Below are 27,527 nucleotides of genomic sequence, written 5' to 3'. Positions count from 1 at the left end.
AAACAGAAAAAGGCCTACATAGCGTGGGAAGACAATGCATTTACATCCTCTGACTCTTCTAGTGATGAAGAAGTTGCAAATGTATGCTTGATGGAAAAGTCAATGGATGACTCATCAACCATTGGAGAAATCGAGGTAAATCCTAAATTTGAAGAAGTTTTGGAAGCATTTAATGAAATGCATGAAGAAGCTAAAAGGCTTACTATTTTGAACAAAAAGTTGAAAAGTGATCTAAAATTGCATATCACTAAATTGGCTTCAACAGAAAGTGAGCTAGATAAACTAAAGCAAGAAAATGAAAAACTTGTTTCAAGTTATAAAGCCAGTAGTTGTGTTTGTACCTCTACTTCTCTCAACATGGATGATTACAAGTCTTTGCAAACTGAATTTGAAAATTTCAACAAGGATCACTATGCAAAATGTATGAAGTTGCAAACTGAGTTTTCCTATCTTAAAGATCTTATTAGTGAAGCTATGTATGGTGAGGTTGTCCATATTGGCAAAACGATCGGTGATATCTATATGTTAAACATTGAGCATGCATCATTTCATGAACTTAATTGTTTGGTATGTAAAATTGATGATTCTTGGTTATGGCAGCGTAGGGCTGCACACATAAACATGCATAATCTCAATCATCAAGTCAGAAAAGACTTAGTAATTGGTATTCCAAAACTCAAGTTTGAGAAAAATAAATTGTGTGAAGCTTGTCAAAAAAGGAAGCAAGTTAAAAACTCTTTTCAAAGTAAAAATGTTGTTTCTACTTCAAAACCCCTTGAACTACTTCACATAGACTTATTTGGTCCCTCTAGAACTATGAGTTTGGGTGGTAATTACTATGACTTAGTTATAGTAGATGATTACTCAAGGTTCACATGGACTTTGTTTTTGAAAACCAAAAATGAAGCTTTTGATGCTTTTCGCAAACTTGCCAATATTATTGAAAATGAAAATGGTCTCAACATTGTTTCACTTGGAAGTGATCATGGAGGTGAATTTCAAAATAAGTCTTTTGAAAAGTTTTGTGAAGAAAATGGAATTCACCACAATTTTTTTTGCCCCAAGAACACCTCAACAGAATGGTGTTGTGGAGAGGAAAAATAGATCCCTTGAAGAAGGAACAATAACTCTTCTAAATGAAATAAAGTTACCTAAGTACTTTTGGGCTAATGTTGTACATACTGTTTGCTACACTTTGAACAAAGTACATATTAGAACTATTCTAAAGAAAACTCATTATGAACTTTATAAAGGAACAAAACCAAATATATCTCACCTGAGAGTTTTTGGTTGCAAATGTTTTATTTTGAATAATGGTAAAGACTCTTTTGGCAAATTTGATGCAAAGGTCGATGAGGCTATTTTTCTTGGTTACTCATTGCATAGTAGAGCATATAGAGTATTCAATAGGAAAACTCTAAGTGTGGAAGAATCTGTTCATGTAGTATGCAATGAAACTAACTTTATTGTTCAAGATAATTCTTTAGAAGAAGAAAATACAGGTTTTTAAGAAAAGAATTTTGCTCTTGAAGATGATATCAAATATGAAGAACTTGAACAAAGCAAAGAGATCTCAACCACAACTCCTAAAGACATAATTGGAGAACACTCAAAGGGTGTCTCTACTCGTTCTAGACTCAGGATTTTATGTAACAACATGGCTTTTGTTTCTCATGTTAAACCAAGAGACATTGATGAAGCCTTGTGTGATGAACACTGGTTAATGGCAATGCATGAAGAGCTAAATCAATTTAAGAGAAATGAAGTGTTGGACTTAGTTCCTAAACCAACCTCTCACAATCAGAACCAAGTGGGTGTTTCAAAATAAACTTGACGAGTCAGGCATCATAGTAAGAAACAAAGGTAGATTGGTTCCAAAAGGGTACAACCAAGAAGAAGGAATCGACTATGATGAAACCTACGCTTCAGTTGGAAGGTTAGAAGCCATAAGACTAATGCTTGTGTTTGCATGTATCATGGATTTCAGACTATTCCAAATGGATGTGAGGAGCGCCTTCCTCAATGGTCTCATTGAAGAAGTGTATGTAGATTAACCACCAGCTTTCGTGGACTACGAACATCCAAATCATGTCTATAGGCTAAAAAAAGCTCTGTATGATTTGAAACAAGCACCAAGGTCATGGTATGATAGATTGAGCAGTTTTCTAATTGAGCAATTTTTCACAAGAGGCCAAGTTGAGAAAACATTTTTTATTAAAAAAGTAAATAGTGAGTTGTTAATTGTTCAATTATATGTTGGTGATATTATATTTGGTGCTACTAATGAAATCTTGTGTAAGGAATTTTTCAGTTGTATGTAGAAAGAATTTAAGATGTCTATAATGGGAGAGTTTAACTTCTTCCTTTGACTCCAAGTCAAGCAGATGAAACATGGAACCTTCCTATGTCAAACCAAATACTGTACAAAACTAATAAAGAAATTCGGCATGGAAAAATGCAAAAAAGCATAAGTTCCAATGGCAACTTCAACCTATCTTGACCTAGATGAGAAAGGTAAATTAGGGGATGGGTCAAGATATAGAGGTATGATTGGTTCACTTCTTTACTTAATTGCAAGTAGACCAGATATCATGCTCAGTGTTTGCTTGTGTGCAAGGTATCAGGCAAATCCTAAGGAATCTCACTTAACAGCTATCAAAAGGATCATTAAGTACCTTAAGGGCACAACCAATGTTGGTTTGTGGTATTCCAAAGGTACCTCCTTAAATCTAACAGGCTTTTCAGATTTTGATTTTGAAGATTGCAAACTAGATAGGTAAAGCACTAGTGGGACATGCCACCTATTAAGAAGTTCTCTTGTATCTTGGAATTGCAAGAAACACGCTTGTGTAGCACTCTCCACTACAAAAGTTGAGTATATTGTAGCTGGAAGTTGTTGTGCTCAAAGTCTCTAGATGAAACAACAACTTGAAGACTTTGGAGTAAACCTTGATCACATTCCTCTAAAATGTGACAACACAAGTGAAATCAATCTAATTAAGAATCATGTCATGCATTCTAGAACTAAATACATAGAGATACAACATCATTTTATTAGAGATCATGATTTAAAAGGTGACTGCTGCATTGAGTTCATTCATAGTGAGCATCAACTAGTAGATATTTTCACTAAACCACTTGCTAGAGATAGGTTCTTCTTCATTACAAATGAACTAGGCATCTTAGATGGATCTAGCATTGAATGATGTTTTGTTTAGTGCATGTAATTTGTTGCATATTGCAATCTATATCTCTTAAAGTGTCTTAGTTTGTTGATATATATATGTTTAGTCATTTGTTTTATGTGAAAATGAGGGCCAATTTAATTGATTACTATGTCATTTTAATCAATTACTTGCATGTCTATTGCGTGTAATATGTGGTACATTTCTTCGTCTTCACTTCATCAACCATCATTATTTCTGCATTTACTTTCTCCCACCAACCTCAACCAACCAGAATGACGCAACCTTTTTATAAAAGGAAAACCTAGCCCATCCACAAATCACACCAACACCTCCTCTAATCACCCATTTCTAAACCCAACCTTTCTTCTACTTCTAAACCCTTTGTTTTTCTTCTAAAAATGGAGAATAACCCCTCCAGAGCTCAGAAGAAAGCCAAGTCTTCTAAGAGGAAGCAAGGAGAGTGTTCTCAAGCTGCTCTCACCAAGCTGGATACATGGTTTACATACGAGAGTAAGAAGAATGACTATAAGATGATTTATGCAGTGAAAAATGTGAGAATACCCAAGTTTCTGGGCTTGGAGTGGTTCTCTCAGCAAGGGTTTAACTTTCCTAATCTACTTGAAGCTCACAGTCTATCCAAGCTTATGCAAATGAAAGGAACATTTTATCTAGAGCTGGTGAAAGTCTTCTACACGTGTGCCCGTGCCGATTTAGAAGGTAATCTCTTTTCTATAGTCAATGGAGTAGAAATGGTGATCGACGCTTGAAGTTTGGAAGGCAGTAGCCGGACTGGACATGGGTGGAGTCCGCAAATTTGAAGAATCCGATGATGGGTACAACAAGATGCAAACCTATAGAGGAATGCTTCTTGACCTAACAAGGAATCTGAGGAATTGCCTAGGTGTAGTAGACAACAGAAGACAGAATACTCGTGTACCTCATAACCTACATTCTCACTCCAAGGTTAAGTAATCACGCTCAAGTAACTGACGATGATCTACAGATTGTGTATGGTCTTAAATATGGTATCAAGATGAATTGGGTACTTTGGATTGAAGACATCATGTTGAAAAGCCATCGGTTAGTGGATTATGAATTTTTGTATGTTGTGCTTGCCTCAATATTCATTGACTATTTCAATGTCGATGTATCTAATGAGATAGTAGATTTCACCAAAGCATCTAGTGAGATCACCAAAAGGAATCTCAAGAAGAATGGGATGATGTTTGTTGAACATGAGTAAATTATGGTTGGAGAGCCACCAGCAACAGGAAACATAGATCAAATGGAAGAAGAAGTTGAAGCTTCGTAAGAGTCTGCACATCAATGGAGTCCTTTTGAGTCTCTCATGATTAAGAAGATGGATGTCATGCTTCACCTCCACCAAAAGCACTAAACTGGCGTTCACATTACATTAGAGAACATCACAACTTGTCTAGAAAACATAGAAACAAGGCTAACCCTTAGTAACCTCCTAACCCCAATGAGGATGAAGCTTAATCATGTTTTTGTTATTTGATGGTTTGTTCTGCCTTTATTATGTTATGTTTGTCTCTGTTTGATAAAAGTTATGTTTTCGTTTAGTAGTTTATGATTAAAGTTGTAATGTTTTTATGATTAATGAAATGCTATGGTTTCTCTTTCCCTTCAATTTTCTATTGTTTGTTTTGATTTTGTGTATCGTTCAAAAAGACTCTACTTTTTCGTGCATGGTTTTACACATTATTTGTTTGTGCATGAATTTCTGAAGGCATGCTAGAATATGTTTTTCTAGTTTGGGGTAAGGGTAGGTTGCTCTTGGGCTCTTATTCATAGAGGACCCTAGGGTTGGGTACCTAAGTCTCTTTTATTGGTTAGGAACTGAGATTGCTTGTAAAAATCTTTTGATTATGAAGAACATATTCTAGCATGATTATGAAGATCTTTTGATTATAAAGAACTTCTAATCTTTTGATTATGAAGATCTTTTTGGGATAAGTGAGCTGTGATACTTTCTTGAGTTCAAGAAGACACCTCATTCAGTCAAGCAAGGTTTTTGCGAAAATGATTGATCAAGTTGTGTCTATCTTTTACTCTACTTTTTCGTGTATGGTTTTACACATTACTTGTTTGTGCATGAATTTCTGAAGGCATGCTAGACTAGGTTTTAATAGTTTGGGGTAAGGGTAGGTTTCTCTTAGGCTCTTATTCATAGAGGACCCTAGGGTTAGGTACCTAAGTCTCTTTTTCTAGGTAGGAACTGAGATTGCTTGTGATTGCTTGTAAGAATTCTATATGCATAGTGAAAATCTAATTCGGGTTTGGATTAGATAATTGGATTAGCTTCTTTAGTAATAGAGAGTGAACCAATATAAAAAGTTGTGTACTTCTTCTCTTGATTTTTTCTTTCTTTCTCATTTTGGTCTTAATCAATTTACTAAAGGTTCATGAAAATACTTTTTTGAAAGAAAGAACTTTAACAAATGATCTAGTGTAAAGGGTGATTGATTTAGTATTGATTAAGTATTGGTTTATCAGTGTTTTGTGATATGATCCACACAATAGAAGTTTGTTTTTCACTCTGGTTTTAAAAGTACGTTTTGTTTTGAAAACCAAACAACCCCCTTCTTGGTTTGTGAGTTTCATTATTTTTTCAATTTTGGTTAAAATAATGTTTCACTCGCGTAGGTTTGTGTTTGTTTGTGGGGTTCTGATTGGTGGAAGGTTATGACCAACAAGGATGTTGAGTGAAGTGTCACCGCATGAAGTGTTGTAGTGTGAGAGCCACCGAGAAGTTGAAAATCAGGGATGTTACGGTCGTTACCAACATGCATGATGAAAGACTACAAACAACCACATCCTTAACCATATTAATTCATGCCACAACCTCATCATCATCAAGAAGATTATGGGTATAATCTGTAGTTCTTCAATACTGGCGGAGAAGACTTTAGGAGCAACCTCATAGGTACAGATCTTTGAACATCGAAATCTATTTATGCGTACATGCAAAGCATGCCAATACCTTTGTTTGCATCCTTTAACCAAAGCATTATCGGTAATTCTTCGACTAATAACTTCGTCTAGGAAGAGCAACCCATTGTTTCTGATGAACAACTTCAACCACATGAGCATGGATGAGTACGTCGACAGTCGACAAGAAACAAGCAATGTCCTAGATGTGGAACTGGTGGACACAAACAACATTAATTGCCCTTGTTAATTATGTCTTATTATGATGTTTGTAGTTTGCCCTTGCTAATTGAATGAACATTGAACAATGCATTTAATACAATGAGCATTGTAATTTTTTTTATACGAATTGACTGAACATTGATTTTTTCAAAATGATTTGACCCCACTTTGCTTTTTTCCATATGATTTGATGTCACATTCTTGTTTCAAAATGATGTAACTACATGATGTTTTCTACGAGAAGATTTGACTGAACACTAGTTTTTCTAATTACGCAAACCAAACCTAATTAATTAAGACTCAATTTAAACTGTTTATATTATCGGTGCAATCTCAACAGTTGGCATGAGTCACAAAAGAACACTTGATCACCTAATATATATACCATTAGAGGTTAGATGCAACTCAACACTTTTGTCTGATATTCACCATATTGCTTAAAACGTGAAGAGTGTATCTGCTCTTGTGTATTGCGATAGTGATATCATTCTTTCATATGAAGGAATGGTGTTTGAATGTCCTAGTGATTCTAAAGTCATCACAATAAGTGAGGACATGTCGTTTGATGCCTTAAGGAAAACAATTTTTTATGTCAATGAAGGTTGCAGAATTTTAATAAATCTTTTTTACTGTCAACCAATCTACATAGGTGATGGTTGTGTTAAAAACGATTTTATGGAGCTTAAACGTGACGATGATGTGAGAAAAATATTTTTCATCTATTCAGAATTTAGTAGCAAATGTTCGATTGAGTTGAATGCAACTTTTGGACATTCTCTATATGAAAAATTCTTGCCCTAGTGCACAAACCAAGGAAACCAAGAACGTCTGATGAGATCATTGATCTAATTTGTGATGAATCTATATAATCATTGCACAAACTACTTGTTGTTACTTTTTCAAAATAAACTTATAATTCATCATTGAAATTTTCTTGTTATTTTTTTTTAAAAAAATTCTACTTCAATCGTGCTAGTCCCAACAGATTATGATGTTTACCTAAGTTTTTTCTTCTTCTTCAATCATGCAAAATAGCACTACATCCACAATTTTTTTAAATGAAAAAAAAAACTATTAATACTATATTAATTTTTTCCATTTTCTTTTCATTTCCATTTTTTAAAAAATATTTTAATCTTTCTATAAAACAATTAAAATTTATTTGTTAATAAAATTTGTGTTTAACCATAATTTATATTTAGGGACTACACTAACATTCGATCGATAAAACATCATAACCGTGAATAATTATTTATTTATATAAGTCACCTATTCTAGGTAAACTTTATTTATCTAAGTCTTTTTTTTTCGTCTACTTCATCTAGATAAACTTGATTTTATCTTCTTTTTTTCAACTACATTGAATTTCGTTTAAGGATTAATTATTTTTTAAAAAAATATTATTCTAGATAAATTATATTTTTTTAAAAATTAATATATATATATATATATATATATATATATATAAATTAGTAAAATAAAAAAATAACACAAATTGAAACAAATAAAAAATCAGTTAAATTGTTTTAAAAAAAAACTATTTGTTGAAAAAAAACACGATATGAAATTGATTATTGAAAACCAATTTCATAACGCATGTAAAAAAATAAAATCTTAGTTTAAAAATCAATTCCAAGACCCTATTTCTAAACTAAGGAAAAAAAAATTAATTGTTCACATTCAGAAACCAGTTCCTAAAATTAATTGTCACATTGGGGAACCGATTTCTCAATGTAAATAATAATTTATATGTTTGTGTGAATATTTTTTCATTTGTAATATTTGGATAAATATTTTTTTTTTATTTTTGTGTAAAAAGTCTATGTAAGAGTCTCTGCTTAAGTCAACTGGTTGTGGACTTGAGGACAGGTGGTAAAGCCTCTGCAACTAGTTATTCTCGCAGAGTTAACCATCCACATGGAATGTGACATGAGAATGTTTCAGATATAATAAAGAGTGGAGAAAAAACTAGAGAGAGAGGGTGTTAGGTTACTTTTAAAGAAATATTATTAATAATTAATTAATTAATTAATGTTATTTTATTATCCTTCTTTGTAAAGTTATAAATAAGTTGAATTTAGTAAAAGTCAGTCCTCTCAATGTAATAGATCAGTTCGAATCCACATGTTATTAATAACCCCACAATGTAACAGATCACTAAACTATTTCATACCATTTTCTAAATCAAACACAATTTTCTTGTGTCTTTGCAATGTGAAGAATGCCACCATTATATACTAAACTATACCAAAACTCGTTAGTTTAGTCTATACACCAAGTATTAATTAAACTGAATGCCTAAAAAAAAAACTGAATGAAGAAACAATATGATGAAAAATCTTAAAAGTCTCTGAACTTGAATATCAAGAAAACATATTATGATAAAAATAAGATACTTTTTTATAATTAATAAATATTTAATTTTTTACGTTTATTCTCTAATAAATCTTTACTTTAGATTAAACAACCATTTTATTTTTGACTTTTGATATTTTATTTTATTTCTTAATAAATTAACAAATTTTGTGTTTACTCCTAATAAATTAGTAAATTTTGTTTAGTCCAAACTAATTATAAATTAAAAAAATTTATCATAAAATAAATATAAAATTAATTAATTTATCATAGACTAAAAAAAGTGTCAAGGATCAAAACTAAAATTATTATTTTATCATAAATTCAATGCAAAATAAAAAATTATTAAAAAATAAACACAAAAATCAAATATTTATTAAGAATAAAAAACATATTTAAACCTAAAAATAACTTTTTTCATATTTTTTTCTTCATGATATTCAAATGACTTCAATTTTTTCATGAGTTTAGTTTTTAATTCAGTATTCCTTATCATCCGGCTAAAATGATCACATGGAAAATATTGAAATCAATTATAAAGAGAAAATTAATGGTAAAAATAAAACTGCTTTATACATCATCTTTGTTAATAAACTTTTCTTGATATTTAATTTTAGTGACTTTAGTATTTTTCCTGATATTATTTCATCATTCTGGTAGTTGTAGCCAATACATATTTCTAGGGAGTTGATAACTCCATATCAACACACAAGTCCTCAGGTTCATCAGGTGGTAACCCATTTCCCAATTCCATTTCTCTCCCACAATCAGAAAATACCGTCTACTTCACCAGACCGAGGCATTGCTAGTTGCACCTTCCTCAGGTGCATTGGCACCATTATCATTTGGAATACCATCAAATATGCTCAAAACATTCCCAGGGACATGTAAGCCACGGCAATTCTGATAACACTCATGATTCTCCTCCATAAGATAATTCTTCACTTCTTTTCCATTCACATGCACATCATATTCTTCCTTGATATGACAATGCTTTTGAGCAATTTCCCTGTGCTTAGTGGTCCAATCAGGGCGACTCCAAAGGTAGAGAGGTGGTGGCTTCAAGTTCCAGTCTTCCAATTGCTTGTCGCGTGTATCAACGGAACCAGGTAGATAAAATGACTGGAAGAATAAACAAAATGCAAAAGATAAGCTACTTTACATGTCCCTTGACTTGGTTACACAATCTTTGGATTGAAATCACAGAATTTTTGTTAACTCACCTTTCCTGAAAGCATCTCATCATCCTCCCAAATTAAATCATATCCTTCTTTCTTTCTGTCAAGTCTGGCAAAATAGTAAAGAGATGAATTTTATTTTTTTTCTGATTAGATCAGAAACACAAGGGCATAAAATAAAACAATACTAACCGTTTAGTTACTTTTGGCACAATAAGTATAAGGAGTTTTGGCTTAAATGTCAACGCCTTGTTAATAAATTTGTTAGCAAGAGAACCCTTAACCCCAAAAGGAGGATTCAGCCCTATGATCTAGCAAAATATCAACAGTGAAAGGAACATATATTAATGCAGAAATAGAAGTATTCATGTGTCTAAAAAAGTTATGAAGCAAAAGCTTTATTAGAGTCTCACAAGTTGAGAACCGTTGGGTAATTCTTCTGCATTGACACTCATCCAATCTCTCTTTTCAAAGTTGAAATCATTCTACATGCAGCATGATTCCATTAGTTGGCAATAAAAGGAAAGTTTGCAACAGATAAAAGGAAGAAAAAAAAGACAATTACAAGACTACTGTAGAAACAAATCAATAATATAAGCACCTAGCAGTTTTAAATTTGAAGCTGGAGGCAACCATAAACAAAAGCAATAACTATACCATGCATACCTTCATTACAGCAACATAAAACAACAGATAAATTCATTGAGAAGCATCATTATATTTATGCTTAGACATTGCACAAACCTTTAATACCTTAAGGCATCATAACTGCAAGTTAAAGCAAGGAATGTCCATGAATCTACCACTCAACTAAGGAATTAAGATTATAACTTAAAAACCTCTAACTTCATACCTTGTTGGCAACTAATAAAGGACTCAGAGGTGAGAAATAATTCCCCTATGCTGGTAATATGTATTAACCATATAAAATTAGTTTATGTATAGGGTTATTGGCAATCTGTAGATAGATCCCAGAATAGATGCATAGCAGTGCATAGCAGACATTTTGTTTGTCACAGTTAGCCCTCCTAGCTAGCACAGCAATCACATATTTAAAGTTTTAAAAAGTGGAAAATTTTCAACCACATCCAATATACAACTGATATGTTAATCAGAGAGAAATTTTCTCCACAAAATATGAATGGGGACCACAACCTTACACAGTCCACTTCAACACAGAGCAGTCCCACTTCACCAAAATTCATCACACTTGACATAAAAAATTGATTTTCTAATTGACAGACATATCCAAAACATTTAAAAAACACTATCCTCAGCATATGAGCTCTTATCTAACTGCAAAAGATGCTATCTTGGAACAGTGTCCTATAGAAGAAAAGACTTACCTTGGGTTGGAATAAATCATAGTTCTTAAATGAACATGACTTCCCCATCTCTTCAAGCTTTGATTTCATTAGACGACTGAAGTCATTAGAACCACAACAGAAGTCCAAAACCTGGCAAGGATACGACATAAGTATGGATGACGTGAGTTACTCGACACAGTGATTAAATCCAGTAGAAATTGTCAACAGCTATCATGAATAAATGAAGATGGAAGAATTTGTCATCTGTCAAATTTTATCAACCTGAGAAGTTTCATAAAAATTGAAGGCTACAAAATTTTGATTCCAATAACATACAGGAAGTTACATTGCTTCAAAGTAGTGATGCTATCCGCCAGAAAGGATCCAATTAATTTATATGTTTCAGACAGCATGATTATCGACAACCTACCATTAGTAATAGTATGCAGGAACATATAGGAGATGTCTCCTAGTCCAAATCTCAGCAAACAAAAACACATAAGGATGACTATGAGAGATTCCCTTGATGAAGACAATGAAAGCATCCTTAAAATTAAACATTTTGAAGATTTCCTCGAACACAAGGGACCAGGAAATTATCCTCAGGCTTCATGGATTAAAGCCTGATTAATAGAATGTGTTTGTCAATCAAGACTATCATTTTTGTCAAATGGATAACATTTAAGAAATATGAGATCTACCATCTTTTCATGTATTCTAAAATACTCATTGCCAGAAAATTGTAGCCTCCTTGTTTTTATGAAATGTTTATGACAAATGCCAAATTATTTAAAAGTAGGCCACACACAATGCTCACCAATAATCCCCCGTAAAGAGGGAACCATAGTAAAGTTACTTTCCTTACAATGCAAAAATGAACAACATTGTATTTCTGATTATCAACTAAATAGAGCACTCATATTAGGAGAAAGAGCAGGGGAAGATACACAATAAAAATGGTAGTCAAAGATTATGAAGTATACTTTAATTAAATGATATCAATACATACTGACAAAACAAAATGAATAGAAGGAATGCTAGAGACAGAGAGTAATTAGTTTGGATACATGGTTGGTTAATTGGAATAGCTGGGCAGTTAAAGTGGTAGAGGTAGAAAATATGCTTCAATATCTGTATTCTGAAAATGGATAATTTAGTTTTTAGGAATTTGTTAATTATGTCTCAAGTATTTAGAATGATGTTTAGATAATAAAGATAAAGATCTTATTGTTATCATTTAGACTTTAAGATATATTCAATTTGTTTTTAAAATTAGGATGTCATTAGTACTTGAAATTTTTGTTACATTTTAGCTCTATATATAGAGCCTAGCAATAAAGTTTATGTGCTCAGCAGCTCTTCTTTTAAAATACTTTTACGAAAATAGCTTTAAATTGGAGTGTATAAGAGTGGCCAATCTGTCTTGTGTCAATTGAGAATTGAACATTAGCTCTATTGAGACAGGGAAAATTGATTGTGAAGGGAGACCCTAGGGGGAGAGATCTCTCTCCTTATTCTAGTAACTTTCAATCAAGAAATAAAATCTTTAACTTTTTTCTCTAATTTCTATTTTGGGTTTCTATCAAGGTATGTATAACCAAAATAGAAAAGCATGAAGAACAACCACCTACCTTGAAGTGGCAACGACGGAGTGTAAATGGTATACAGATGCTTGGGTGGGCCGATTAAAAAAATTGGGGGCTTTTGAAAGAATTGAGGATGACTTACCATGGGAACTAGGGTTCAATGTCGTGCCGAAATACATCGGCGACGATATGATCATCCTCCTCGGGCTCTCGGACTCCAAAGCAAAGGAGATCATCATGGAGGAATCCCAACATGGTACATCTCTGTTCCCCATGTTAGAAAAGTGGAACTCGACGATGAGGCCGGGACATAGATTGGTATGGGCCCAATGTTGGGGTGTACCTTTAGAAGAGTGGGATATAGTGAATATCCGAAAAATCGTGGCGACAGTCAGAGACCTCATCGAAGTAGACGACGATGTTGACGAGCGGAGAAGGTTAGACAGGGCTAGAATCCTAATCAGAACTCCAAGGAAACCTCTGGTCCACCACACAGTTGCAGTACATATCGGCGGGGAGGTACACAACGTGCACATTGTTGAGGAAGGGTGCACCGCTGTTGGAATGAGATCCACGCTTTGCCGCAGCACCACGAACTCATCGGAACAGATCGACTCCGATGGTAGTGACATCGGAACACTGTTCGCAGCGCCGGAGACAACCCCTGATTTCCAGACCCAGACAAGCAGCCTCGACGGGATGCAAAATGATGTTGCAGAAAACCACCAGATCTCGTTATTACCCGGCGGTCATCAGGCCACGGAGAACTCGCTGGGTATTGCACAAAGTAGTCAGACTCACCCACCTAGTACCGACAAACGCACACAAACAGACACCGGAAAAGGAAAGCAGCAAAACTCAGTGGTGCAAACTACGGTAAACACAATGCCCTATATCGGTGAAGATCGCACATGCGAAGCAGCAAAGAAGAAAGGTTTGGGCAGCAGAGTGATGTCGTCAGTCACAGAGGAGCGCACAGGATACACAGGAAAGGAAATAGTTGTTGTGCCTACCCAAGGTCAGCGGGATATTGACCATCAAATTACCAACGGGCCAATTATGTTTTCAAAAATGACATGCATCTCCAACCCCAGAGATAACGGGCCAGTTTCAGAGTTGGGCCTCACTACCCACACCACATCTTTCACTTCACACAACCCTTATGTCAGCCCACCTCATCTCGAAACCCTTAGTGTGCATCCATCGACTTCAACAGCGGCTTGCGATAAACTCATTACTGAAGCTGGGTCAAAGACTGATGTGAGCCTCACTAAACATAACACAGTCACTAACCCAGAACATAACAAGGCTAGTTCATCATACCAAACAGAAGAGAATGGAAGTGAGTTGAAGGTATATGCTAGATCCAGGGGGCGCAGACAGAAGACAGCCCACCAAAGTGGAAAGCAACACACTTTGGGCGACATCACCCCACTTACTCATCTGGAACCCATATCAGGCACGGCTACACCAACAGCAGCAACTAAACACAACATAGTCACTAACCCAAACTTAACAAGGCTAGCTCATCATATCAAACAGCTGAGATTGGAAGTGAGTTGGAGGTCTATGATAGATCCAGGGGGTGCAGACAAAAGGAAGCCCACCTAAGTGGAAACCAATACAACGTGGGCGACATTACTAAACCCCATTTACTCATCTGGAACCTATATCGGGCACAGCTACACCAACAGCAGCAACTAAACACAACATAGTCACTAACCCAAAACTTAACAAGGCTAGCTCATCATATCAAACAGCTGAGATTGGAAGTGAGTTGAAGGTCTATGATAGATCCGGGGGGTGCAGAGAAAAGGAAGCCCACCTAAGTGGAAACCAATACAACGTGGGCGACATTACTCCACTTACACATCTGGAATCCATATCGGGCATGGCTACACCAATAGCAACTACTAAGGGATCCAACAGGGGCCAGTATGAAGAGGCAGCATCACTATGGGAACTAGCAAAAATTTTGGGGGTGTCTACCGTTTCAGATCAGAGTACAATCATCAACAAACTCATTGCTATGGAGGACAGGGATAGGAAGGAGGACAAGGATTTGGGAGACAGCCACACCTTACCATGAATATTGTATCCTACAACATTAGAGGGCTTGGGAGAGGGGTCAAATGGGCTGCAATTAGAAGGATGATCAGGAAACACAAAGTGGACATGTTATGCATTCAAGAAACAAAAAAGGAGCAAATTGACAATGCTATGTGCTAGGCACTGTGGGGTGATACAGAGTTTGGTTGGGACTTCCAGCCAGCAATAAATACAGCTGGAGGACTACTTTGCGTTTGGAATGAACGAGCCTTCAAAGTGGAATGAAGGGTAAGGGGAAGAGGCTTTATTCTGCTGGAAGGAATCTGGATCCAGGAAAATCAGAAAGCATATATAGTAAACATATATTCCCCCTGTGACAGTCAAAATAAGTGGGAACTATGGGACTCACTCAAGCAATTGAGGCAACAGAATACTCAAGGATTGTGGTGCTTCCTGGGTGATTTCAACAGCATTAGGCACCATTCTGAAAGAGTAGGCGTGTCCCAAAGGGGTGCGGAAGCCAGCAACATCATTGATTTTAATGAATGGATAGCAGACCTAAACTTTGTAGAAACACCTAATGTAGGGAGAAGCTTCACGTGGTTCAAACTAAACGGGGTTGCTAAAAGCAAACTAGACAGGATCTTGGTATCCCAAGAATGGCTGCATAAATGGCCAGATAGCACCAGTTTCACCTTGGACAGGAATTTTTCAGGCCATTGCCCTATTTTGCTAAGGGCTAAAATCATTGATTGGGGGCCAAAACCGTTTAGGGTGTTTGATTGTTGGCTGAAGGATAAATCTTTTGAACAGATTGTTAAAGAGTGTTGGTCAAACACGCAACCAACAGGCTAGGGAGGCTTTGCACTCAAAGTAAAAATTAAAAAACTAAAGGAGGCAATGAAGGTGTGGAACAGGGAGCCATATGGAGACACATTTAAGAAAGTACAAAGAATTGAAGCAGATTTAAATAGACTGGAAGATGCAAGCAGCAATAGGCACCTGTCCTCTCATGAAATGATGATCCGTAAAAAGTTACAGGAGGAGCTATGGTCAGCGGCACACTCACATAAATCCTTGATGAGACAAAAGGCGAGGATAAGATGGATTAAGGAGGGGGATTGTAACGCACGCTACTTCCACTTGTTGATGAACGCTAGACGCACAAATAATGCAATCAAAGGAGTACTCATAGATGGATCATGGGTAGACGACCCCATAAGAGTGAAAGAGGAGATACGCAGCGTCTTTAATAGCAGATTCAGTGAACCTGATCAATGCAGACCAGTCCTCAATGGAATCAGATTTCGTGCTATTGGACAGCAGCAAAACGATATGTTGGTGGGAGGTTTTCTTGAGGAAGAAATCAAGGCGGCAGTATGAGATTGTGGAAGTGAAAAAAGCCCAGGACCGGATGGCTTAAACTTTAAATTCATAAAACAGTTCTGGGAGATCTTAAAGCCCGACATCACCCGGTTCCTCACTGAATTCCACACAAATGGGGTCTTCCCGAGGGGAAGCAACGCATCCTTTATTGTCTTGATCCCAAAGCTGAAAAATCCGCAAAATCTCCATGAATACAGACCTATCTCACTAATAGGTTGTATTTATAAGATTGTGGCTAAGCTCCTAGCAAATAGACTGAAGAAGGTGATGCCAGAAATAATTGACGACAGGCAGTCAGCATTCATAAGTGGAAGACAACTGCTGCACAACATGTTGATTGCTAATGAGGCGGTGGAGGAAGCAAAGAGATGTCATAAGTCATGCCTAGTATTCAAAGTGGACTACGAAAGAGCCTATGACTCAGTATGATGGATGTTCCTAACATATATGATGAAGAGATTAGGTTTCTGCCCCAAATGGATTAGCTGGATAGAGGGATGTCTTAAATCAACCTCGATTTCTGTTCTGGTTAATGGCAGTCCCATACATGAATTCGTCCCTCATAGAGGCTTGCGGCAAGGTGACCCACTAGCGCCTCTACTTTTTAATATTGTTGCGGAAGGTCTAACTGGTTTAATGGGAGAAGCACTGGATAAGGGCCTCTTCAGCAGCTTCCGTGTGGGAAAGGACAGAACACCAATTAACATTCTACAATATGCAGATGATACCATATTTTTTGGAGAAGCTACAATGCAGAATGTGAAAACAATTAAGTCCATATTGAGAAGCTTCGACCTTGTATCTGGATTGAAGATAAACTTTGCAAAGAGCAGCTTCGGGGTAATTGGGAAGTCTAACCAATGGCGGAAGGAGGCGGCTGAATACCTTAATTGCAAAATTTTGTCCTTGCCATTCAAGTACCTGGGCATCCCCATTGGGGATAACCCAAGGCGCAGTGAGTTTTGGGACCCTATAATCAAAAAATGTGAGAGAAAACTAGCCACATGAAAACATAGACACATATCCTTCGAGGGGACAATGACTCTCATTAATTATGTCCTAACAGCAATTCCCATCTATTTTTTCTCCTTTTTCAGGGTTCCCTAAAAAATAATAGTCAAACTAGAATCCATTCAGTGAAGATTTCTATGGGGAGGAGGACCGGAGCACAGGAAGATAGCATGGATCAATTGGAAGACAGTGTGTTTACCAAAAGACAAAGGTGGTCTCGGCATCAAAGATCTCAAGACTTTAAATTCAGCTTTGCTGGAAAAATGGCATTGGGATCTCTTTCACAAGCAGGAGGATCAATGGGTCAAGATACTCAACTCAAGTATGGTGGGTGGAGGACACTTGAGGAAGGAAGAAGTGACAGATATGATTCTACTTGGTGGAAGGACCTGGTCTCATCACAACAACAACAGCCCAACAATGTAATCAAAAAGGAAACAGCTTGGAAGGTGGGCGGGGGTGATAAATTTAGATTTTGGGAGGATCGCTGGATAGATACTGAAGTACCACTAATGGAGAAATACCCAAGGTTGTACCAGATCTCTTGCCAGCAAAAACAAATCATCATGCAGATGAGGAGTAACTCAAACAATGGATAGGAATGGAAGTTCAACTGGAGGAGGCCTCTTTTTGACCATGAAAGGGACGATATCACAGCAGCAAATCCACCCTCAAAGGGACGATAATTGGATATGGAAACCTGACTCAAGTGGACATTACTCATCAAAAAGTGGGTATGACCTAATAAGGGGAGCAGAAGTGGGGGCAGTTCAGAATTCAGACATTGTGGAGTTATGGAAACTCAAAATTCCAGCCAAGTCAGCGGTGTTTGCATGGAGGCTAATCAGGGATAGACTACCAACAAAGACAAACCTCAGAAGGAGACAGGTGATGCTAACCGATTCACTGTGCCCTTTCTGCAGAAATAAAGGGGAGGAGGCTACTCACCTATTCTTCAACTACAGCAACATCCTCCCTCTATGGTGGGAGTCATTGTCCTAGGTTAACCTAACTACAGCTCTGCCTCAAAACCCAAGGGATCACTATTTGCAGCATGGAATCGGGAACGATCATGGAAAGAAGGCTATAAGATGGAAATGTTGGTGGATTGCTCTAACAAGAACAATATGGCAGCACAGAAACAAAATAGTTTTTCAAAATGCAAGTTTTGATGGAAGCAAACTGCTGGATGACGCAGTCCTCCTAATTTGGACATGGGTCAAATCCATGGAGAAGGATTTTGCAGTACATTTTAATCAATGGTCCTCTAATTGAAAGGAAGAGTTTAGTAACTAGAAGGGGTTGGGAGATGATGAATATATGTAAAATTGTTAGGTGTATCTTCCTTGGTTCTGTAATTAATGGAACCAAATAGATCCCTACAGCCAATATGTACTTATAGTACCATTGGTACTTTCTTAGATTAATAAAATATCTATTTTTGCTGAGCGAAAAAAAAAAAACATACCGTGTCTCCATTCTGAACATACCAATGAAGCCTATTAGCAACCTGCATTAGGAAGCTCTTACCATTAGCTTTACTAATAAGCAAGAACATTGAAAAGTTAAAACACAGGAAAGTTTATCATTTAAGTTATTTGTATTGTAGCATTTTAATTCATAAAATCATTACTTACAATCAGTTATCCCTGGGGCTAAAAGCAAGGGAAAACAGCCTAGTTCAGAACTTAGGCATATAACTTAGTGATGACTGATGAGTTATTTAGATACAATGAAGGCCCCAAGTTGTTTTGATACAGATGAACAATATCACTCTTGTATAATAAATAATAAATATATAATAATATTGACTTATATTTAACTGTGGAGAACTAATAAAAAAAGAATGCAAAGGTAAGACAAGAAATAAGATGAAATGTGCATGCACACACACTAGCAGTCTAGCACAAATGCACACACATGAGTATAAAAATGGATGTTCATCTGTCCTACATAACTAAAGTGAAATGCACACACACTAGCAGTCCAGCACAAATGCACACACACAGTATAAAAATGGATGTTCATCTGTCCTACATAACTAAAGTGAAAGAGTGAGTTAAAAAAAACTAAAGCGGAAGAGCCAGCCAAATGCAAAGTTTTTGACAATCTATACTTCAAAAAATTCAGATATAATGTATTTACCTCCTTCAGCTTGTCTATTTTAGTGAAATGGCGACCAAAGGAAGTATACCGCATACCATGAAGAAAAGGTGAAAGATAGACCTTGAGCTGTTTCTGCAAGAGAATTAGTAATCAGAAAATTGATATGGGGCATTTTATGTTTCTTTCAAATATACAGTCATTCATATATCTTGTACTAACAGATAAGATTTTCCATAATGGCAACTTTTTTTATAAAATACAACACAAACGAGCGAGATCAATACAGATATAAATGAACTATGCATTGCACTGCCATAAAATAGTGTTTGCATTTGTAAAGCAAATCTCACAAATATTGTTGAAATTACAAGGAAAGGGTGAAGAGGAGAGACAGGAGAGTCTACTCTGAATGTGTGCATGATACGACAAAACGCTAACACCTATTTATATTAAAAACCATCTAGGTCACATACTAGTTTATTAACAGTTTACAACAAGCACAAACCCAACCCAACAAGACTACTAGTTGCTGTTTGCATTAATTTACAGTCAAGCTCAGTAAAAGTGAAATTAAAAGTTATGCTTTAGTAGTTATCTATAAAATCATTCATGTATTCCCCCAGCAACTTAAGCATTGAGGATGGATGGTTCATAACATGTTATTAGAGTCTCTCTGACTAGTCTAAAGAAGATTGATCCTTGCCGCTCCATTCTTCTAACGAAAAGTTGAATTTCAGCATGAGGTAGGTAGACTTGTGTTAGGAATTCAAACAAAATCTGTTTTCAGAAAGAGATATGAGAAAAATGAGAGACAAACAATGTTTTAAAACCAGGCAGGTAATCGAATGTGAAAGGACTGGTTCACATTTTATTGGTTCAACCGCAATTGAACCGTGGTTGAATCAGTAGTAATTAAATTTATATTTTTAAAATTTATAATAAGTAATAAAATGATTTAAAATTATAATAAATCAAGATATAAAAAATAAAATCAATATAAATAGCTAAATTAAATGTTTTATAAATTAAAAATTAATAATAATTAGAAAAACAATATATACCTATGTGTAATCCTTAAATGTGTTTTTATTTATCTTAAAAATGTTTTAAAATGCATATATTAAAAAAATGATTTAAAAAAAGCTTTAAACCAGCTTTCTGCACCTGTTTTAGACCAGTTCTCACAGGTTCTGAGATGAGCTGGTTTTTGGAGTGACCAGACTGGTCACTAAACTGGTTCCAGACCATACCAATCGAATCGGTCAGTCTGGTTTTTAAAACTATGAAGAAAAGAGAAAGAATACTTCTGCAGTGTTTATTGAATTAAAAAGAATAAAGAGAATTCTCGTTCCAAGGGTTTCCACATTCTACACTAGAGCTAACAATGCTCATTTCCCAAATGATAGCAGCCAGAAAGCCCATTCTTCTACCTTCTCCTATTTAAGCTAATTCCCTACCCCTACAACTTCAACTGTGTAATATTTATAATTGACTATTGTCTGTCCCTATCAACATGTGTAATGAGCACGCTTTAAGACCAGACTGCTCTAGCAAGAGAAGGCACATGTTAGAGATGTAATATAAGTTTTTTGGGACAATTGGTTCATGATAAAAAATTTAAGTGTTAGATGAAGACACGTGAAGGATTTTATGCAACATCTTTAACAAGAACAGTGAAAAGGTATTTCAACCTGCCAAATAAAAAGCTGATGGAGGACCCCTGGATCACAAATAGCTTTTGCTTCTTCAATACTACCACCTTCTTCTAACCTCTGCAAAGCTGTTTGAATAGCCTGCAAGAAGCCAGAGATCCTTTAACTAGAAGAATAATAGGTAATTGGCTATTTAAACTTAAAATGCTCAGATTCTAGTTGCACCAACTGACATCAACATCCAAGAGGGAAAATAAGACAAACCTTAACTGAACCTTCTACTTTTCCTTGAGTAAGGTTCTTATGATGAGATACAGGTTCGGTGAAACCAGAAGTTGTAGAGAAGGCTTGATGGTTCTTTTTGAATTCTTCCTCATTAAATGTAGACATGGTATCTTTCATTAAAGACAAAATACTGCATAGGCAGTGAAAGACAAATGTAAACACCTGAACTTAAAAATTAATCTTTTTTCTTTAATTAATCATTTAATCCAAGAAAAAACACAAAACATATGACATTGCACATAAAGTACCTATTTTCCATTTCAGCGTTGTTAGCGTCAAGTGAAGTTTGGATTTTTTTTAGAGGCTTCTCTATGCCTGTTTTTCCAATACTTCCATCAACCATTTTTTTCTGCAAAGATTTATCTTCACGTAATCTTGAATTACAGGACAAGTTAGCAATTTTCAAAGGCAACTTTTTTGCAGGCCTTTGTAAGGAACTATTTAACACAGACAGATTTTTAACCTTCAAATATTTTCTATCCCTATCAAACTTGACTGATCCACTTGAGAAACATTTATCTTTCTTTAAACATATTTTCTCCATATCTTTGGCAGAATCACCATCTTGGATGCTAACACTTCGCTTTGTGACAAGGTTTGGTACCAATGTTTTCTTAGGATGAAGATCTTCAAAACTTTGCCCCAAATTTAGAGTATTTTTTCCATTGCCTAATAATTTGTAATTCAATACCTTCTTTCTGACTTTCACATCAGGAAATACCAGATGGTCTCTAGCAGGAGTCCCGAGTTCCCTAACTATCACATGATCCCTGAGCAACAATGGGTTGAAAACAAGTGTTAGGCCTCATATGAGTGCTACATTAAGGATAATCTGAGTAACAGACAGGTGAGAAATATAGACTGCAAAGGTCTGTAACATTCTCTACGTGATGAGTGAGAAAAAATGGATGGGAAGGATATGGTGGGTGTTGGAAAGATATAGCAAGTTGGAGAGATTTTAGGAGGGGCAGGGTATTCTGCGCACCTGCAGAATTTCCCTTGTTATTTTTTCTTTTCTTCCTGCATTTTGTTTCTGATATCAGTTTCAATAGAGGCTACCTGTGCTTGCAAGGAGCTTGGTTTTCCTTATTTCTATCTAATTCCAAGTTCCTATCATATATAGTAAGGAGACATCTACAATCCAAACACAGTTTTAATATCTAATTATTTAAACACTAATAACTTACAGGCAATATATCAAAATTTGATGGTCAAGTAGACCATCCCAAGCCCTCTGCTCAATGCTCTTATCATTATCAAATACGAAGGAAATTTCCCTGAAGAAAGCAATAGAAACAATGAGACATGTAGAAGCAGCATGAGCATGCACAAAGAAGCATCATATAGAGGGTTTTCATTTCATCAAATAAAACATAACACTGTTGAGATGAATACCTGTAAGGCTGTAACCATAAATAATTAATTAAAAAGAAAAGAAATGAAAAGGAAAAACCTACCTGGGTAAGCATTTTCTGTGGTAAGCTTTAGGGCAGCGTCTACATATTGCGAATTGCAAATCATGAAAATTTTTATTTTCACCTTTTTTACATAAAGAACATATATGAAGAGGACAGACAAATGCTTTTCCCATGGCAACTTTCTTTCTCATTTCCTCTTGTTCAGTGTCAATGCTAGGGGAGAGAAGTCTTGCAACACATTCAGGATGGTAGTAGTGACCACAATTTGCAGTAACACAAGGAAATACCTAAGAAGAAACAAACAATGAAAATTTTGTGCATTTTACAAATCTATAAGGAAAGAAGCAAGCAAATTAATTTCAACATTTAAAACAAAATTGTACTCCAGACAACAAAAGAAAAAAAATAACCTAAAAAACATATTAACAAGTTCATAGGATATCATTGGCTAGACAGGCTAGTACAAATATAATGAAAAATATTGATAGGCAAAAGTAAAATGTAAGATATCATGAATTTGTGATTTCACATGTTCGTATTGGGTCGTGGGATCATCATAAATTTACACGAGCATGTGCATGTCTAGTGCGTTCTGTGGTACCAAGAACCCAATAGCATTCTCCCCCCTGATTTATGAATTCAAGTGGTTCGTTAATCCATATGATCAAGTGGGAGACTAATCATTCAACAATAGTGGAATATGGAGAGAAGTCATTTAATTTCAGTTAATATACATCACATTGTTCCAATATTGGAAGGCTAGAAAACCAATGAAACAAAGGTTTATAAACACTTAAAATACCATACATTTGCACAAAATAAAGACGAATATCTTCCGGACACTAACAAATCAGAAAAAGAAAACATGTGGGTAAGAATAACTAATGACATGCATCTTTTGGATGTTATTCATATGAAATTTTACCTGAGGAAAAGAAAGATGAGATAAATAGTACACGAAAGCTAAAGTGTATCTGAAATATACCTCTGCTTTAGATGATACATCAGATGAACCCAGTTTGCCACATGCAAAGCACTGGTGCAGCTTATATTTACAATTTTGACAGTAAAAGTTTGGAAAGGCCTGCAAAGTTATGATTTGGTTCTATCAAGCCACAGTTGGAAGTTATGAAAAATAATGCTGACATTGAGCTTGGGAATTTATTATGAAATAGGAAGGAGACTGGAGGAAAACAAAATGTGAGGAAAACGGAAGAAAAAGAAAGATATTCCAACATCACCGTGTTTGAATGTGCCAATAAAAAATACTCATTCTCATTGGCAATTATTTTCAGAGGATAATCTATTTCTGCTCACTTCTATTCCAAATAGGAGAGCAAAAGAATTTATTCTGTAAGAGGCAAGAGGGGAGAATTGTCTCACTTTTATTCCCCTTCCCTTCCTTATTTTTTTTATATTTTTATTTAAAAAAATACTTCCAAACAAGAAGCAAACATTACTTCCATCCTACTGTTTTCTTTCCTTTCTTTTCCCATATAGTCCAAACATAGTAACAGAAGACGGGAAACACAGTGCTTACCTTAACTTGAGCACTAGTGTAGCCAAGAGATTCACAAACTGCATCTATACCAGCCTCTTTGGTTGCATGAAAGGATCTCAGACATCTTCCTTCACAACTGATCATTAAAAAAAACATATTCAATTAAAAATTTGACAAGGCTAATTATTAATAAGTGAGTCTCTTTTATGGTTATATGATAAAGACATACGGAAGTATTTCACCACCATTATCACATATTGCACAAACAGTATCATATCCAATATTTTGCTCTCCATCGGGATCGAGTTCACCATCAGATTGGTCATTCTCCTCATCCTCTGAGTCCACAATAAACTTTGATTCCTTTGTAGGAAAAACATCAGATTGGCCATTCTTCTCATCCTCAAAGTCCCCAATAAACTTTGATTTCTTTGTAGGAAGAACATCAGATTGGTCATTCTCCTCATCCTCGGAGTCCACAATAAACTTAGATTTCTTCGTAGGATGAACATCAGATTGGTCGTTCTCCTCATCCTTGGAGTCCACAATAAACTTAGATTTCTTTGTAGGAAGAACATCAGATTGGTCATTCTCCCCATCCTCAAAGTCCACAATAAACTTTGATTTCTTTGTAGTTAGAACATCAGATTGGTCATTCTCCTCATCCTCGGAGTCCACAATAAACTTTGATTTCTTTGTAGGAAGAACATTCTGCTAATTAATCAACTTAACATTGAACAAGAAAGAACTTCAAAGATCATATAAAGATAAAAAAGATAAAAGGTAACAGTTTACACTGGACTCATGGAAGCCTTCATTTGAACATGCCCTTTCCATGAAATCAAGCAGATACTGTCCATTAAAATAAACAAAATTTTGGAGAAAAATGTCAATTACCAAGAATTCGGAGATGCTTGGTGCAGGTTAAACAGTGAATAATTTACTTCGTAATTCATAATGGACATAGCTCCACAAGTAAGTTGTAAAAGATGGAATTCAGCACAGTAGTTTAGCACATAAATGAAGTAGATGGTAAATCATTCATATTCATGTGGTTAGAAGGTCAAGCATATAAACAAAACCAAGGATTGTACAAAATCGAAGGAGTGAAGCTGGCAGCACAACACCTCAAATAACCTTTTTTTTTATGCCTTTACACAAAGGAAATCAAAGTTTATTGGTATCATCAAATATATTGTGCATCTGGTGCAGGTATTGCCACCAACAATGACAAATAGCATAGTAGTTAGATTTTCAAACAATAAAACAAAAAATCTCAATTAATGGTTCAAATAACTAGAAAAAAGAAATATGGAGTGATTTATGAGTTGCTTCTATCAACTACATAGTTTTTACAGACAGCAAGTACATATATACATATATATCAGATAAATGTATTAACTAAAACGTATTCTAATTCTAATGAAAATAACGCAGGACTTTGAACCTTGGATTTTGTTAAATCTTTATCCCTTTCAACAGCTTCTCTAATCAATGTCACATTACTAAGAAGATCATTCTCGGATGGCACAATATCAAATGAGCTGCAAGACAGGCATTTCATTAATGAATTGAATGGAGTATGGCAGATCAGAAATCTGAAAAGGACAAAAGAAAATGCACACCTAAAGGCCTTCAGCATTTTGACCCAAATACATATTTGAGATTCCTCTGGATTCCATTTCACAAAATGTAAACAATATACTGTGACCAAGATTGCCTTAATTGTACTCTCAAAACACTTTCTTGGTCTTTGGAGAGTTATCCAGCTTTTGTCCTTTGAAAGCACTGAAATCTCAGGCTTCCCAGAGGGAAGTTCAAATCTCCATCCGATTATTTGTTTGTGAATTGTCTGGAGACCGTCATCATCAGTGGTGCCACGCAAAAATACTTGTGCTTTCAAGCCACATACGGTCTCACTAATGCTCCACAGTAATGTCAAACTAGAAAGTGACACAAACTCTTCCTTTTCATTTTCAAACCAATAACTATCAACAAGATCTGGGATAATTTCACCTTCTTCATCTGATGATGCCATTAGATGTCCAAAGCTATGTCTAGAAAATGTGTGTAATAGGAAACATATAAGTTTTAGTAGTCCATCACTTTCCAATTGTCAAGGATTTAGTAGTCCATCGCTTTAAAGTTAATTTCAATCATGTTAGCCATTTCTTAATTTACCAACAAATTGTCAAGGATTCTGTAGCTGTAGAGAATCAGCAAGGTGCAGTACAATTTTAATTCTAGTGCAGTACACATATGAGTTAAACATGTGGACCTAAACCAACATCAAAACACTAAAGTGAGTAAAAAAATAGAAGAACAAAAGGAGTACAAAATGAGAGAGGAGTTAAAGCAACCACAAACAGAGGTAAAGAATGTACATTAAACAAGGGAACAAAATACCAACAATAAAAAATAAAAAATCATCATCAAATGTAAAATAAAAGTAAAAATTAAACCCAATTACCACCTATTACTTTCCACATTCATGCTCTCAAGCATAGCACATGGATTTACTCTCCAAAATAGAAAACCTCTAAAACCCTCATTTCACACTATGATTCCTTTCTTCCATACTTTTCTAGTTCAGAGAAACCACAATGTTAAAACGTTTACAAAAATACAAAGTGAACTAAAAGATTTTAGAGTACAGAAAAAAAAAAAACGAAGAAGCTAGAAATGTGGAGTAGAAAGAAATCACAGTTTTTCTCTGCTAATTTTTTTGGTCTTGAAATTTGGCAATGAGAAGAAGAAGAAGAAGAAATAACAGGTGAACGAACTAACACTGTCCGTATGAGTGCTTTAACCGCAAAAAAATAAATAAATAAACTTGCACAACACGCACCTCTCAAATTTCCTTTTGCTTTTAAAGTTTTCAGAGGAATTTTAATTTTGTTTTCTATCCTGAAAAAAGTACCATCATCATAATAATCCCATGATCACAGCTCACACTGGGATCATGTTACTTAGGAGCAGTCTTCAGAAATTATGGAAAGTTTTGGAAAACGGAAATTTGAATTTTAGTTTATTTTAAATATTTATATATATATATATATATATATATATATGCTTAATTATATTTTTCACCCCAATTCTTATGAAATTTGTGAATTTAATCACTATCATTTATCAATTAATAAGCACAAAAATTTGGATAAAATTTACTAAAAAAAATTAGGAGTAAAATTCAACAAAAAAAAAGTTGAAAATAAAAAAGTCTAATTATGTTATCAATAAATTAACACAGATTAAATTTACAAGTTTCTTAGAAGTCAGAATAAATGTATCAAATTAATTTATTATGGATAAAATTCATCAAAAATTAGAA

At 35.2% G+C, this 27,527-nt stretch overlaps 1 protein-coding gene across 3 annotated transcripts; it reads right to left on the bottom strand.

The window, feature by feature from the left end:
* Window positions 1-9,264: 9,264 nt before the first annotated feature.
* LOC114406464 (protein ENHANCED DOWNY MILDEW 2-like) lies at window positions 9,265-26,984 on the bottom strand. Of its 3 annotated transcripts, XM_028369170.1 has the most exons (19): window positions 26,667-26,984; window positions 25,822-26,253; window positions 25,644-25,740; window positions 24,992-25,048; window positions 24,426-24,907; window positions 24,236-24,332; window positions 23,681-23,779; window positions 22,735-22,982; window positions 22,465-22,554; window positions 21,526-22,047; window positions 21,257-21,407; window positions 21,032-21,133; window positions 19,380-19,472; window positions 18,703-18,744; window positions 11,242-11,352; window positions 10,309-10,380; window positions 10,088-10,206; window positions 9,941-10,004; window positions 9,265-9,839 (listed from the first exon to the last, which is right to left on the bottom strand). In XM_028369170.1, exons 2-19 carry the CDS (start codon window positions 26,232-26,234, stop codon window positions 9,504-9,506), a joined length of 3,195 nt encoding a protein of 1,064 aa, XP_028224971.1. In that variant the 5' UTR covers window positions 26,235-26,253; window positions 26,667-26,984; the 3' UTR covers window positions 9,265-9,503. The 3 variants fall into 3 exon arrangements, with proteins under 3 accessions (XP_028224971.1, XP_028224970.1, XP_028224972.1); XM_028369169.1 differs by having other exon boundaries at window positions 25,822-26,984; XM_028369171.1 differs by having other exon boundaries at window positions 24,426-24,889; window positions 25,822-26,984.
* Between the last annotated feature and the right edge of the window lie 543 nt (window positions 26,985-27,527).

The sequence above is a fragment of the Glycine soja genome, chromosome 3 (genome assembly GCF_004193775.1).
Source record: "Glycine soja cultivar W05 chromosome 3, ASM419377v2, whole genome shotgun sequence".
Lineage (NCBI taxonomy): Eukaryota > Viridiplantae > Streptophyta > Magnoliopsida > Fabales > Fabaceae > Glycine > Glycine soja.
Note: the sequence above shows the minus strand (reverse complement) of the source record. Positions and strands in the feature narration are given on the sequence as shown.